This window comes from Cydia pomonella, chromosome 12 (genome assembly GCF_033807575.1).
Source record: "Cydia pomonella isolate Wapato2018A chromosome 12, ilCydPomo1, whole genome shotgun sequence".
Lineage (NCBI taxonomy): Eukaryota > Metazoa > Arthropoda > Insecta > Lepidoptera > Tortricidae > Cydia > Cydia pomonella.
Genome location: NC_084714.1, coordinates 16,785,629 through 16,802,004, shown reverse-complemented (window position 1 = coordinate 16,802,004; position 16,376 = coordinate 16,785,629). Strand labels below are relative to the sequence as shown.

General features: G+C 40.0%; 1 protein-coding gene across 2 annotated transcripts; it reads left to right on the top strand.

Annotated features, from left to right (window-relative positions):
• The first annotated feature begins 1,129 nt into the window (after nucleotides 1-1,129).
• Nucleotides 1,130-16,157, top strand: LOC133523735 (uncharacterized). 2 transcript variants are annotated; one of them, XM_061859428.1, is made up of 12 exons: nucleotides 1,130-1,698; nucleotides 2,381-2,479; nucleotides 4,371-4,457; nucleotides 7,004-7,141; nucleotides 7,413-7,521; nucleotides 7,739-7,881; nucleotides 8,505-8,682; nucleotides 9,105-9,281; nucleotides 9,717-9,819; nucleotides 11,076-11,166; nucleotides 11,665-11,842; nucleotides 12,162-16,157. In XM_061859428.1, exons 2-12 carry the CDS (start codon nucleotides 2,384-2,386, stop codon nucleotides 12,188-12,190), a joined length of 1,329 nt encoding a protein of 442 aa, XP_061715412.1. In that variant the 5' UTR covers nucleotides 1,130-1,698; nucleotides 2,381-2,383; the 3' UTR covers nucleotides 12,191-16,157. The 2 variants fall into 2 exon arrangements, with proteins under 2 accessions (XP_061715412.1, XP_061715411.1); XM_061859427.1 differs by having other exon boundaries at nucleotides 1,130-2,234.
• Nucleotides 16,158-16,376: the final 219 nt, after the last annotated feature.

Genomic DNA, 16,376 nt, shown 5'->3' with positions numbered 1-16,376 from the left:
AATTAATGAATTAATAGGAATATATGTAAATAATATGTACAATTTTAGAATAGATTAGGTATGTAGCCCTATGTGGAAATATGTTGCTGTGCCCTAACAGGGCGTCACATGAACAGCCTTATATTTAAGAACACCTGTACCTGCTATGTGATATGCAATAAATGATTTCAATTTCAATTTCAATTAAAATAATTTTCCAAATCAGTTCAGAAGTGACGGAGTTCCGAGGTAACAAACATACAAAAACCGTTCTCCTTTTTTGAAGTGGGTTAAAAAAAAGCACTAAAAATTATATATACAAGTGCGAGCGAAAGGTCTCCCTTTCAGTTTGGGCAAAAATGTTGACGTAAGTCTGTCTGGCTGTTCTTCTCTAACAGATCACAGATCAGACCACTAACTAAGTAACTACAAGTTTTGATAATGCGGATTTGGACTCGCAAGTTCCCAGATACACTAGTTTTTTTTTGCGACAATAATAAAATAGTTACCTCACTGCGAAAATTTCAACATTACTTACCGGTTCTTGAGATAGAACCCGCTGACAGACAGATGGACGTACGGACAAACAGCGTGAGCTGAGTAATGAGGATACTGACTGTCACCCTCCGGCCGGGTACAGAACCCTTAAAGAAGTTTACCTACAAGTTTTTAAAGGGTCGGCAGTGCGCATGTGATGCATGATACTCCTAGAGTTGCAAGCGTCCATAGGCTATGGTAATGGGTTTTCCAAAATCGATGTAGGTAACGCAAAACCCTCCTATATCCTAGCTATATGTATATTATCTCTGTATCTGTGATATTCAATGAGCTGCATCTTGTTTATAGTAGGTAGTTAAATAGTTATTAGTTTGTGCACGTACCCGCGATTTTAAAATCTTGCTATAGGTATATGACCCTTTTATAACTTGAATATCTACCTGTGTATTACGTAATTAAACGGGCGGAAGTACGAGTATAACGATTAATTATAAAAATCTAACTGTGGATGGATTTTAAAGGTTACATTTTTCGAGGGTAGTTTTAAATTTGTTACAAGTATCATCCACAACTTATAATGAACGAATGTTTATTTTATTTTAACGTTCTAAAATTAAAGATTCAAAACAAACGCCGTACTTATCAGTTACAAGCTAAAGACAGACCGTCGTCGGCCGCGCGGCTTCGTTATAAAAATCAATAGCATTAGTAAGTTCGTTCGTACAAACGAATTATACGATTGTCTTAGTGTGCGTCCGTGTCGGTGTGCGGAAAACAAAAAAAAACCACCAGCGAAAATTCTTGTAATAAAAATCAATCGGAGCGAGGAAGGCGCCGCGCGGGGCGCCGACTGGTCGGGCGCTCCCCCGCATACCTACAACTCTATAGTGCATTTACCTCCTGCCTCCCCGATTTATTCCGCGAATTCTACTTTACACCTCTTCCTAAACAATCAAAAAACTTTCTCCGATACGCGTAGTTGTGTAGCCTTGACAGCTTTAGATTTCAAAAGATCGCTTGGAAACTCGAAGCGGGGGGACGACGGGGCGAAGTCGTTTTGTTTTTATTTCTTCGACGAAAAAAATAACGCCGCCCTGCAGCGTCCTAAACATGCGCCACGCAGCTACGCGGGCCCGGCCGGGTGTGTGCGGGATTCACTTTCATTTGCGACATCCCATCTCGAAGGTCACCGCGCGGCAGCGGATCCTGACCGTGTTCTAGGTAAGTAAAGTTCGTTATTCGCGCCCTTTTCCCACGTTTATCGCGTCCGTGTTTTACTTCGTCCTTCGCAAAGACGGTAGACTTTCGCGCACGTGTTTGGTGTCCACGGTAACGCGGGGAGAGGGTTAACCGCGCAAGTTTTACATTCACTATTCCCGCGTCCGCAGGTGCGAGTGGGTACTTGTGTCGCCGTCCGTCACGTGTTTCGATAAAGTTTTGAAATTTACGCGCGTCAAAAAAGTTACTATCGTAGAGTTATATGTGGGTAGCTGGTTATACTTAAGTTTGCGAGCGTCCCGGCGAAAACAAACAGAATTAAAAAAGCGCTGGCCTTGCGGGCGACAGAAAGGGAGGGAAATTAACTTCGCACTCTTCATTTGTGCACCAATCGAGAAAAAATTCAATAAAGCTCGCTTCCTTTTGTCTAATTGCCTATGTATACGTACTTATGCCGACTGTTCGATTGCTGCGACATTTAGAAGGAAAATGGAGCATTTCGCTGTATCGCCCGCAAGGGCCCGACCTCTCGACAATAGGTACTTTGTCTAAATTACTTTTCTTTGTATTTTGATTACACTTTAAAATGCAAATTAGGTATTTCTTAGACATTTTATGGTTTTTGTGATCTTTATTAAATAATAGCTGTTTTACAAGAAGAATATTACATTTATATTTTTTGCAGGAAATGCCCGGCCGCGGTTTTCCGCAGGTCAAGCACGAACCGGCCTCCGAAGACGACGACTCGCAGTACGCACACGGCTATTTCACCAATCACAATCAGGTATACCAAACTTTATGTTTTTCACATCATACAATTTCAACATATCCATTAATATATTTATGTTATTTTATTTTATTTGTAGTTTTAATTCTAAGATGTTTATGGACTCTGTCTGAAATATAAAAAAAAAATTATTTATTATTAATATGAGATAGTCGCTACATGAAAAAGAGTATCCTAAATCCTCGTAAAGACTCCCGTTTTACTTTAACTTTGTTTTAGGAGGGTAGTTTTTAGGTTTGACTCCAACTTCTATGATCCATACGCGTATTTTTTTCTTGGTTTAATTGAGTAATAAGCAGTACCTATGCCAAACAGACTGTTATTTTAATTACAACATTTTTGCATCTTAAAAAGAATCTTATAACAGTTTATTTTGTGACTCAGATCGGTTATTATCAAATCGCGTTTGTTGGAGCGTATTTTTTTAGACGCATAATATGTTGAATCAATTTTTACAACCTAGCAATATTACACATTTATATTAATCAATTGAAATAAACAAACGGTTAGATTTTAACAAATTGGTCTACCTAAACCTAAAACCACGCCTAATTTAACCTTCCTGCCTGCCTTCATTCCTTCCAACTTACCTAAATTCAATGGAAGAGATCCCATACAGGGATAAGTTCGCCTTTGTTGTATTTAATTTACTCTACATATATTATAACATCGCCACTAACACATTCACTGCTAACGTTTTCGTAGCGCTACGCTCGTAGCCGATCCCAGTGTTTTCCCGCTTTGTAGAAATAATAAGTGACTACGAGCAGAGAACCCGCCTAGCGGGTTCCCGGCACTCAACGTACTCGCTAATTAAAATATCGCTGGTGAATCACGTAATCTGTACCAGATTATCCACCAACGTTTATCGAAAACTGACAAAAAAACCGGACAAGTGCGAGTTGGACTCGCCCACCGAGGGTTCCGTACTTTTTAGTAGTTGTTGTTATAGCGGCAACAGAAATACATTATCTCTGAAAATTTCAGCTATCACGGTTCATGAGACACAGCCTGGTGACAGACGGACGGACGGACGGACAGCGGAGAATTAGTAATAGGGTCCCGTTTTACCCTTTGGGTACGGAACCCTATAAATCGATTTATTATACCGCCTCCTCTTCGATCCGTCGGGAGTTAAAACTGTACCACACAGCGTCGGGCACTATAACAGACAAGTCAATTAGAATTAATAAGGAACCATTTTCAGGGATAAACTCAGTCTGATAATAAAAAGCACCCCTTGGATTATACATTATACCCGACCGGGAATTGATATCCATTAAAATAAACGGGACCGGAAGTCATCTTATTACGGAAACGAATAGTCCTTATGACTGTAGGTTGAAAAGAATTATTTAAAATTAAAACTATTTTTTGTTTATTAGGGTTCCCGAAAGATGTCATTCGGTACCCCTATTACTTTATGTACACTGTCCGTCCGTCTGTCTGTCAGCTGGCTCTATCTTAAGACCAGTGAGTACCAAATTATTATTGCTTAGCGTCCTTTATTTAGACTAGTCTATGCCCGCGATGTTTTCCACGTAAAAGTCGTGAAACTGTCCGCACCCGCTCCTCCTTTAGTACTCTTGCACCCCGCCAACCCCAACCCTAACCAACTCCTTTTGCTTCCTTTAGATTTTAGGTCCTTTACGATATGTGATGTCCGTCTTAGGTTTAAAAAAACTGAGTGCCTTTAATGGAAAACCGTTAAGCCGTTTTGCGCGAAGGAGTCAAAACATAATGAAAAACTTAAATTGGCCAGAACTGGGAAACCGAGCAACTTTTATTGTGGTCATGTGGGGCTAATTAGGTGTCCCTTGGGCCTTTGACCTATCTCCGATGTCACTGTGACGTGCCATTTATGGGACGATTTTGTGTGGTTTTGCAGGTACTACCGTCGCTGGAGTTCCATCCGGTGAAGCTCGAGGCCGATATAGACGAGAATGCGTCTGCGCACATATTGCGGCACTTACAGGTACCCTACACAATGCTCAATAATACTAATACCTACTCGCGTATAGTCAATACAACAAGCTTTATTTTCGATAGGAATGGGTTGATTGGCATCAAACAAAAGTTTGTCAAAAATTACCTTTTTCTCGCACCCTGTATGTTTTTCCAAAATCTGTAAACGACAATCTTCATTAATTTAAAATCAAGGGAGGGGATTTTAAGACCGTTTTTCGTTGACCCAAAAAGATAATCCACAACTAGGGAACAAATCTAATTATTTTGTGAATAGTTTATTGATTCGTGTTTTAAGTAGTTACACTGCTACCCCCTTATTCATAAACGTGTAGGTACTAAGTTACAATGCCGCTAATAATCGTTTGTCCCTTTCCGACGTATTGGTATGATGGAAAGGGACAAACGTTTATTAGCGGCATCGTAACTTTAGTAGACGTTTATGAATAAGGGGGGTTAATGTATACATTTTAGCCTGAAATACACCGTGTCCAATAAGTTCGAATACAGTTATGATCCTTAATGAAATAAATGTACGCGTAGTTTATGTTATGAAAATTATATTAAATGAAAGCCACATTTATATACAATATTTACAACAAATGTTTTGGAATTACTCCACCTTTAACTTTTTTTACAAGTTTCAAACGTTTCTCAAAAGAGTCACAAGCGGCACGCACCGCATCCATCGGCATATCGTCCCAAATTTGCACGATAACCTTTTTAAAATGGCTCAGGTTTGCGACTTTATAATTATTTAGCTTAGAGAGCATGTATGACCATACGAAATAATCTAGTACGTTTAAATCTGGAGAACTTGGTGGCCATTCATTTTTCGGCAAAAAATCGGTCAAATTAGCCTTGCACCAAGCTTGAACAGCGTTTGCCGTATGCGACGGAGCTCCGTCTTGTTGGAAAACATAATAATCGTCTCCAAACATATTTTTTAAATTTGGGGCAACATTTTTCTCCAAAACCTCCGATTTATAGTATGCCGCATTGATTTTAACGCCTTTATCAATAAAAACTAGAGGCAGTTTGCCCCTCTTACAAAGAGCACCCCAAACCATCACTGATGGTGAGCTCTGGAACCTAGGCACATTCTTTTCATACTCTGGAATGTCTTCTATCCGTGCTGCCCACAACCGGTCGTTCTGGGCGTTATGAGGCTGCTCTAACACAAAGAGTTTCTCGTCCGAGAAAACAAATTCGTCACCTGCGTGCCAAGAAAGTATGGTGCTACATCTTTCTACTCTCTTTTTCTTGGTTGCATCTGAAATGCCATGTACTTTTCGTTTTTTATAAGCATGACATCCAAGATCTTTTTTCAATATATTATGTACAGATCCCCTGGAAATTTTCAGATCAGCAGCTAATTTTCTAATAGAACGGTGTTTTTTCCGCCGAATTCGCTCTCTTATAGCCTTTACCACTTTTTCAGTTCTAGCTGAGCGGGGCCGACCGGATCTTTTCCTGTCCTCTGTAGAAGAGATCTCTTTATACCTTTTTATAGTAGTATAAACAAGATTCCGTTTAATTCCATGGGGTTGTAACGCCTTGAATATAGCACATGGCCTGTCGCCTTTAAGGAATTTTCTAATAATTTCTTCACGAACGTACTTCATCGTGTATTGAAGCCAAACTAAAAATACGTGACTTATGAAATTATAGTACTATGTTTATGTCAATATACTTTTTAAATTAAAATAAGAATTTTATAGCCAGCGATCCGTATGTCTATACAGCAAGTGCTAAAAGTTTGTATTCGAACTTATTGGACACGGTGTATATGTCATACAGGCCGATTCGAGTTTTAGTTATTTAAACGGTTTCCGATAGGATACTGATTATTATCTGATTAGGATCTGTCAATGTCCAAATTGACATTTCTTTCACCAAAAATGTCACTTTTGACATTGACAGATCAGTACCATGTCGGAAACAGATTAAATAACTAAAACTCGAATTGGCCCAATACACTACAGAAAAAGTGACCACCGGAAATACTTATATGTCATTTGAGAAAGTCAACAGTTTTCGTATAAGAGTCTAGTCATATAACTGCATTAGGGGACTTCCATTCCAGGGGATTTACATGAGGCATGGGAAGGTCGCGGCAATTTTTTTTTTGTTATGGGTCAATTTCCAGAATAGCACTGGCTCCAGCCACCATTGAGGTGCCTAGGTCAAGAACTCAAGAAGATTATTAAAAAAAAAACTATACGTTTATAAAACTATACGGCAGCTGCTAGCGTCGTATCTTTAAGTCAATTAAGCAATTTGTAATAACAATCATAGGACATTGGGAATGGGGAAAATTTTATCTAGCAGGACGTCTTTCGAACGACTGATATTTGTGTTTTTTGTCCTGTGGCTGATATAATGATGATGATGATAAGTTAGCCTACTGTAGTGTCCCACTGTTGGGCAAAGGCCTCCCCTCCTTTTCTCCACTCCACCCTGTCGTCGGCATTTTCCCACACCTTTACCTAAGATAACAAGAATAGGCTTTTAAAATACATTTTATTAGGTATAAAGTGTGACAATGGTTAACAGGGTTCGGAGAGTCTGGAGGAGCTAGCGCCGCCGGCGCCGGCGGGCCCTGCCGCCACGCCGGTCGCCGTTAAACAGGAGCCCGCCGAGCCCGCCGTCGTGCTGGAGACCCTCGCACCAGCGCCGCACTCGGATACGCTGGTATGTAGTAAGGAGGAGAATTGTTAGAGTTCGGATAATCTGGAACAGCTAGCGCCGCCGGTGCCCACGGGCCCCGCCGCCACCGAGCCCGCCGTAATGTTGGAGACCCTCGCGCTACTCATGAAAACGCTGGTAAGTTACAGCGATTCCCTCTCTCTTTATGTTTCCCCATGAAACTGAATGAAGACGATGAATCATGTTTAGATTTTAAATTATGAGAGAATGGATTTATTAGTGTTTGTATATACCTAAATTCATTGCCTATTTCCAGGGTTCCATGCTCATCGACAGACACAAAACGCTGCCTGGCGCCAACGATGCTGACTCCATGGATTTCATGCCTCTCCTTGCTGTTAAAGACGAACCTCTCTCTGAAGGAGGTATCAATTTTTTTATAGCACAGTATCTTTCTATTTATATCGATTAATATCGAGTCAACTTCATGATTTGCTCTAATCAATTTTCGAACCTACGTACAATCATCGGTGATTAGTAAAATTTGAATCGGTAAAATATGTAGAAAACATACCTTACACTTTCTTTTGCGCTTCTCTTCTTACGAGCTCTAGTTTAGCTTTATCAAGAACCATTTTTCAGAGCAACACCACTTGAGTGGGTCAGACACGAGTGACTCCAGCACCCAGCCGGAGCCGCCTCGTGGCAGCCCCAAAAACTGGACGCAGCAAGACATGGAACTGGCCCTTGAGGCCCTGCGGACGCACAATATGAGTCTTACTAAGGTACCTCACTGAGCTGAACTGGAATCAAAACTTATTGGTCCGCTCATACGCGGTTATTTGATGTCGTAATGGGCCATAATGTATAAGTCTTAATTCAGAACCAGTCTTTTGGTTTTTATCTATGAGCTCTGTCTTTAGTTAATGTCACGGATTCTGTCAGAAGGAACTGAAAAATTTTGATGAGACAATAGACAATCTCGTTTTGAGTTGGGTGATTCTGTGATGGCCCAAAATTTTATCCGGTTGAGTATTCGGCTGGTATTCGGGCAATTCCGAACGACCGGTTATTCTAAAACACCTACTCATGATTCCAGCACATCAGAGTCTAATAACAACGCTCTCTACATATAGTATGTAAAAAAATAGTTTTCGTATTCAACCGACAGTGATTGAGCAAGCAACTTGCATATGCAGCACGGCACCACCTGCATACGTAAGTGGTGTGATCTGGCTATTATTCATATACACCATAAGGACTACCTTACTCGGTCGCTCGGTCGGTAGGTACGTATGTACGCACAAAATATATACAACAATGTACAAATGGCGGACTTAATGCCAAATGGCATTCTCTACCAGTCAACCATGCCCCTTCATTTTATGCCCCTTCTCTCGGTTTCCAGGCGTCAGCCACATACGGCATCCCGTCGACAACGCTCTGGCAGCGCGCGCACCGACTCGGGATCGACACGCCCAAAAAAGAAGGCGCGTCCAAGTCATGGAGTGAAGAGGATCTTCGCGGCGCTCTTCACGCGTTGCGGTCCGGAGCTATTTCTGCCAACAAGGCCAGCAAGGCTTACGGTCAGTTGTATAAAACATTGTCTTTATGCCTCACTGTAGGTACTGTAGGCGCGTTCATGTCTAGTGAAGACGACCTTTGCGGCGATTTTCATGTGCTGCGCTCCGGAGCTATTTCTGCCAACAAGGCCAGCACTGCCAGCAGGGCTTACGGATAGTTGGTTAGGGCCTTTTCATTTTCATTTCTATTCGACTCTGACCAGTTTTGAGCAGAGAAAGCGGGAGTGTATGTGATCGGTGGTGGGCATGCTGGGCTCCTGTACAATTCCTCGGTCTTGGTGCGCTAAATGTAGGTAATAGTCATGCAGAATTTTATAATCATCCAGGGTTCTGTCAACTTTTCCTTCCTTTAGTAAAGATATGCTTGATTCATCAATATTATGGAATTTATGTTTTTGCCAATAAAATGATTGTGGCATTGACAGGCATTCCAAGCAGCACTCTGTACAAGATTGCTCGGCGCGAGGGCATTCGGCTGGCGGCGCCATTCAACGCGGCGCCCACCGCGTGGCGCCGAGCTGACTTGGAGCGGGCGCTGGCGTCCATCCGCTGTGGAGCGGCGTCGGTACAGCGAGCGGCTTCGCAGTTTGGCATACCTACAGGTGAGACAGGTTGACGTCTCATCTTAGCGTTTATTCAGGTAACATCTTCAGAAACTTTGCTACTGCTTGGGAGCCCTAGCTGCCAGGTTCCTTTTCCGGATTATTATTAAAACTTTATTTCGGACAGCACACATCCATTATTCCTTCTCCTTTTCACAGTCTTTGGCATCCTTTGACATTTTTGTGACTTGACGTGATAGAGAGACGATACGATTAGTGCTGTATCCTGCACATAGCAGAAGAAACTGATAGGTTATAGATCACTTTCAATCGTCTGCCTCATGCTGGAGGCAGTTGCATGACAGAGGGAATGGCGTGCCATGAATCGTGGCACAATCGGTGCAGTTATGGTGTCAACTGGAGACCAAAGCGCACTCGCCTTGCAAAAATACTATCTGATTATTTTATTTTCGCATGTCGCTTGGTATTTTGCAGGCACGCTGTACGGGCGATGCAAACGAGAGGGAATCGAGCTGTCACGGTCTAACCCTACGCCCTGGTCCGAAGACGCAATGGGAGAGGCGTTGGAAGCTGTTAGGTAAGCCCCTTATGACATTAGAATGTTACAATAAAAATGCATGACGTAATGGTAGATTAATGAGGATAAACCCGAAAAGCTTTACGCAGATGGCATGGCGCTGTAATCGTTTGAAAAATCGGTCAAATCGAAATAACTACAGACTTTTTGGGTTCCCGAAAAATGGAGCCATTTATAATCTGCAGGGAGTAGTACTATAAAAAATCAATTGAAAAAAAAAACGTGTCAGAAAAAGCGTCGTGTGATTTTTGTCCATCTGGCTAATATTGTTTCTCTTTCCATGTGAGTGCACAAAGAATACATGCCTGTAGGGCTAAGATGGTCGACTCTTTATCATTTGTCACCATAGATAGATAGATAGATAGATAGATAGATAGATAGATAGATAGATAGATAGATAAAAACTTTATTCGTTTCCACAACATACATGGTAGGTAGGTATAGACAATAAGAAGAACATGCAGCTTAGAATTATTCTTAAAACTAGTTTACAATTCTTGAATGCAAAACCATGTGTCGTGGCAGAGAATAGGCGCTGGCTCAGCATGATGACGCGGCAAGGCACATCGCTGATATTCTGCCAGGACCTTACAAAAACAAAAAAGACAGTACAACGCTTAATTCTTATTAATATAACCTAATTATGCTCATGTTGTGTTGTGTGTGTAATGGCGTGTGCTTTTGTGTATTCGATATAGTAGGTAGCTACATTATTGAGATTTAATTTATATGTTACAATTTGACCCTAAGATTTTGTAAAATTTGAATTTAAATAAATAAATGAGACTACTTCATCTACGAGGGAGTTTCAACCTTGAAGTTTTTGATGGTTTAAAAGGTGTAACCGATATTTAATTTTAAAATTGAATTTATTTTTTAAATTACGAATTGGGGGAGGAATGTTGTTCCAACATTTTGTTGCAAGGTAGCGGAAACTCCCTCTAAAAGCAGCGGACTTGTGTTTAGGGACTTGTAGCACGGCTGCTCGTGACGTTCTAGGTTGATGGTGGTTGTTAGTGAGCCATACAAGTTTTTTAAATAGATAGGTGGGCAGTTTTGTCTGTATGGTATCAAAGAGTAAGCACGCGAACATAAGATCCAGACGAGCGGTCATTTTTATGCACCATGCCTGCTACGTTCTAACAAGTACAAGACAAGTGATAAAAATGGAACCGTGCTGCCATGCCATCGCTGGAGAATATTTCTTGATATCTTATAACAGTTATAACCTTCCCATTATTATCCTTGTTTTTCAGGGTGGGACAAATGTCAATAAACCAAGCAGCGATCCACTATAATCTGCCTTATTCGTCACTCTACGGACGATTCAAGAGGTGCAAATATCAAGTGAGTATTGCCGTTTTATTGATGTCCCCTTAGGCGCGTGTCATGGCCGTGGCGTAACTAGAACTATTAGTGTTCCGGCGGGCCAAAGGGTCATGGCTATGGGCGAATAAAAACAAGAAGACCACAAAATATACAAAATCGCGTTCCTCTAGTATTCCGTTTGTTACCAGATACAGTTACTGACGGAGCAGGCAGCGGAGGTCTCAGTAATCCATTTCCAGCCATTTTGTTCGACGCTAAGACCTCTTATCAAAATAACATTAATTCAGTAGATGGCGCTGAATATTGAAGTGTTCTTGTTTTATTTGTCCATCATGATTGTGATTATTTGTATCATCCTCGACTATTATTTTCCACGCTAAGGATTTTTCAGGATTTTTATGGACTTGAACTTATGCGTAACTTCACTAGCCCACAAGCTACGCTTACTTTAAGGTCAGGTGGAGAAATGCACGGAATTAACCGTGTTTTCTTACGCCGATAAACATTGCCTTCCAGAGTCCTCAAGCAATACCCCAGCAGAACATGCCAGAGATGGAGATGGAACCCCAACAAGCCCAAATGTACTATCCACACCAAGTGCCCATGCCCGAGGAGTATCACCATAGCTACATGGCGGAACCTGAAGCTATGCATGCCCCTGTCATTCAGGAACCCTATGGAATGTACTATCAAGGTAAGTCGTCTGAGTTGATACTTTGGCATTGCTTGTCACTGAAAGATAACCAAATAGCTTCAAATACAATTATCTAACATCCTTAGATTTGGCTAGATAGAGAAAATTACCTATAATATAATGGACTTTTCTACATTTCCACAAATCTTTTTTTTAACAAAACGAAAAGTGACCGCGTCCTCCAGTAGGTAGTAGGTACACCAGGTTGGGATGGAAACGGTGTGTTTGGCTGACGCCATAACCACTCCAATCACAGCAGTACCGTTCGGATTATTTAAATTTATTTGAGACAATTATTAATACCTAATTCTGTTTGTAGGTTGCAATAACAGTATCGCGACGAGTTGAGGGTACAACGCCTCAGGAAGCGAGGGCCCTTGACATTGCGCTTTCTGAGGTACTTATTAGTCCAAGATTTGAGGCTTACAGAAAAAATGAGGGTATGATATCGGTACCCTGCGCATAAGTTTCTACAATGTCGGGTGGGTTACTTTATTGCTGACTGTATCTGTTGCGAATGCCAAGCAATGGAGTCTAAAAATCCAAATGTTGTGAATTACTTATATATAATATTAATTATAATTATATATTATATTCTTACCTAGTTATGCCTGAGGCTGCCACAGAGACATCTGAAAATCACGGCCTTTATTCAGTAGTTGAAGTCCGACTTTCACGTTTTAAAATTTCGAAATAAAGTGGGTTTATGTCAATAACCATGCAGATAGGTAAGTACGTAAACGTATATACATTCAGATGTGCCTGCGGTGACCCTTATAGTTTCGCAATAGTCGCAATACAGGTCAGTATTTCCATTTAATGTTATTATTTATATTATTGAAAGATGCGTCATTTTATGTACAGTAATCAACCTGAACGAGTACATGATAGTCGTAGTGTAAGTCATTTTAATTTAAGGTTAATAAGATTAAGAATGATTGCAAATCATTTTGTGAAACGAAATACGTAAACAATGGCAATTTGATTAATAATGTAATTTGTGTCGGGTAACAAAGTCTTAGCTAGCATATTTTTATAAAGGCTATTCGATTAGGTACTGTCTATAGGTAACGGATAGAATTCTAAGCATGGATTTTATAAAGATCCTTATACGGACATGTGGGATTTCGTTTCGTTAGTCTGATGTGATGACACATCGCAGACCAGTGTTGGCCGAACGTTAATTGCAATTGACCAATAACCATTACAAATTGAACCGTAAACCGTAACGGACGGTAACAGTGTACGGTTCAATTTGTAATGGTTAATAGTCAATTGCACTAACGTTTCAGCCAACACCGTTGCAAACGCAATTGGATGTCAGGAAATGTTTGGATCAGTCAAAACTGACAGATCTTCTCCCGGAATTCTACAGTAAACTGAGAAAAACGTATCTGACATAGAAGTCACAATTTCACCTGTTAATGGTGAAATTGTGACTTCTATGTCAGTTACGTAATCTAATGTTGTTTTCCTTTCAATTTGTTTGAGGCTGCCTATTACATAGGTGTTTGATTATAGATTTAAAAGTGTATCACATATGCGTTTGTTGTTGTCCTAAAGCACCCCAGAGGTGCAAAGGGCCTTCACAAGCTCGCGCCACGCCTTCTTATCTTCAGCTCGCCTTCTGGCCTCGCTCCAGCTCAACCCGAACGCTCGTAGCTCTCTTAGGACGGACCGTTGCCAAGAGTGTACAGGACGCCCGGACCCACGGCTTCCGTCCGGCGGTTTCCACGCGAAAGCTATGGTAGCATTATTCGTTTACCCTCTTCGAATAGTATGTCCTATCCATCTCCATTTCCGTGTCGCAATTTCTTCGTTAATGGGTGTTTGCCGGCATATACTCCATAGGTCTTCATTTCGAATGGTTTTTGGCCAGAAAACGCGAAGGATCGACCTGAGGGACTTGTTGACGAAGACCTGAAGTTTATTAGTTAGGTCTTTAGTCTCTCTCCACGTTTCGCAGCCAAAAAGCAACACAGATTTCACAATGGATTCGAAGAGGCAAAGTTTAACTCGTCGTGTGAGCACATTCGACTCCCAAACAGCCTTTAACTGAGCGAACGCAGCCTTCGCCTTCTTTATCCTGTTGTCGATGTCTTTATCCGCTCCACCTTTGACACTGAGTCTAGGTTCTCACCCCCCAGCGACAGCGGACTATTGATTAGTCGTTCCAAAATAGGGCTTCGAATACTAGGACCTTTAAAGGTGTCAGTAAATACGGGGTTTAAATAATATTTGTAAAAAAATATGGTTATAAAATAAGTTCAAAAGTACCTAGAGTACGAAGACACAAACAACTCTAGTATAATTAGGTAAAGCCTGGAACTGTCTATTTGACATAAAGTTACGTACTTAAAGATCTTCGTTGTCTTGGTCTTGCTTTAATTATCGCAAGCGAAATTTCCTTGTGATAGAGGGAGAAAGCCTAAACGAAGCAATTGTCTTCCATCTTTTTGAGACCACGACCTAAGTTTGTCTACCGTATCTAAGGATCTTTATAGGACTCTCCTTAATATTAACGTCGTTGTCAACTAATAACTTGAATGGTTAAAATCATCATGGACTTCCAGCGTATAGCAATATATTACCTAAAATTAACGCATTTTAATTCCCAATATATTTTTCTAATCTAATCTTATTGTAAAGCTTCGAACAAACTTCCGTACCGTTAGTTATGGTGATAATTAAGTAGGTACTAAATCTTAATTAGAATGATAACATAGGGAATAATGTCTAGTCATCGAATAAGCCACAACTCATTTTTCTGATAAAGTAGGCCAATTTTCTATGTTTATTATTCTGAGGAAAAATTGGACTAGAGGGATCTTTCAGAGAATGATAATGGTTAGTGATATTCCTGTTTTCAAGTTATTGTTATAATTGATTTTGTAGGTTCTTAGCGATGTAGACTGCTAGAATAGTAAAACTGCCATTAATATACGTAATTTACCTATACAAATAATATAGCGTTAAGGGTACGTAAGGGCCGAAATTTATTAAATTGTAATACTTATAATATTACCTTTTATAAAAAAAAAAATGGGTCCTATTTGACAAAAGTTGAATCAGTCAAATGTATGTATGTAAAATTTGCTACAAAAATCGTAAATCATAAATATTCGCTCCGTGCATGACTGGCGCCGCGTAGTGGGTGTGGGACGTATTACTTATAGTATGAAGATGTCGTTCCACGAAAGTTCATAGTTTTACCACGTCGTGTGTTAGCATCGCTTGTAATTCCCCCTACCACCAACATCGTTCATAGCCAATACGTTTTGACATAGTTTTAACCAAGTGTTGCAGACTAAATACTAGTGAACTCTCAGTGCCGGATTAAGATCTACAATAAAATTACTATATTCAACTTTTGTTAGGAAGACTCCAGTTACATTTTAGTTTTACCCATTACTTTTAATCACCTTGCAAATAAATAATTAAAGAAGGAGTTGAAAAAAAGTCCCTTGCGTCCATGTGATTATTGAATTTCATCTTAAGTAGGTACTGTGTTTGAAATAAATACGTAATGATGTGATATTTATAGTACCTAACTTAACATGTCCAGATGTATTTTGTACAATATTTTAGTTTTAATTATCTTGTTCTATCGTGTCATTCACGAAGAAGCGTGCTTTGGTTCGTGCTATTAAAGGCTAGATTTGACAAATCTACGCGTCATTGTGAATGGCACTATCTACACACAAAGTTATTGAACACGTTTGTTATTATTTTATACGTTTACACTATTTATAGATAGTGTCATTCGAGAAGACGCGTGCCTTGACTCGTATTATCATATTATTAAGGGTTAGATTTGACAAATCTGTGCGTCATCGTGGATGACACGAACTATACAAATCCAGTATTATTATAAATGTAAGTTATTATGTTAGTCTCAATCAAATGAATCGATGGCGCTTCGTGATGTTTGACATAACCGCCATCTAGCGGAGGGTTTATTATTTGAATTAAATGTTTCATATGGTGGTTCTTGTCAAAGATAATATAACCACTACATTAATTATCTTTTAATTAAGTACCCATTAGAAATATTTAAAACGGTTTAGGACTAATGTTAAAATGTATCTTTAAGTATCTTAACTTTAGAATCTGTCACGCACGCATTATGTTTATTATTTGTTACTGGCCGTTTTGTGGCTACGGTAGTTTTGTTACTGGTTTTTGTTAATATGGTATCGGTTGGTTACTGGGAGGAAGGAAAGAGGAGACAATGTTCAAATTAGCACTAATGATTTTATATTTTAGTAACTAGCGCTTTTAGAACTTCTAAAAATATAAACTTGATAGACTGCAATGATTTTTTTATTTGTTTCTTGTGTGTAGTGGAATGAATACCCCAAATCTTATACTTGCAACAAGTGGCTAAGTGCTGTATTTGTGTATATAATGAATGTTCCCATTCCCAACTGTCTCTAAAACGGATCAACCGATCTAGTTGCGGTTTTCTGCATGGGATTTGAGATACATTAGCCTTGATTATACTTAAACTAAACTTTCGGGGTTCTTTTTAAAT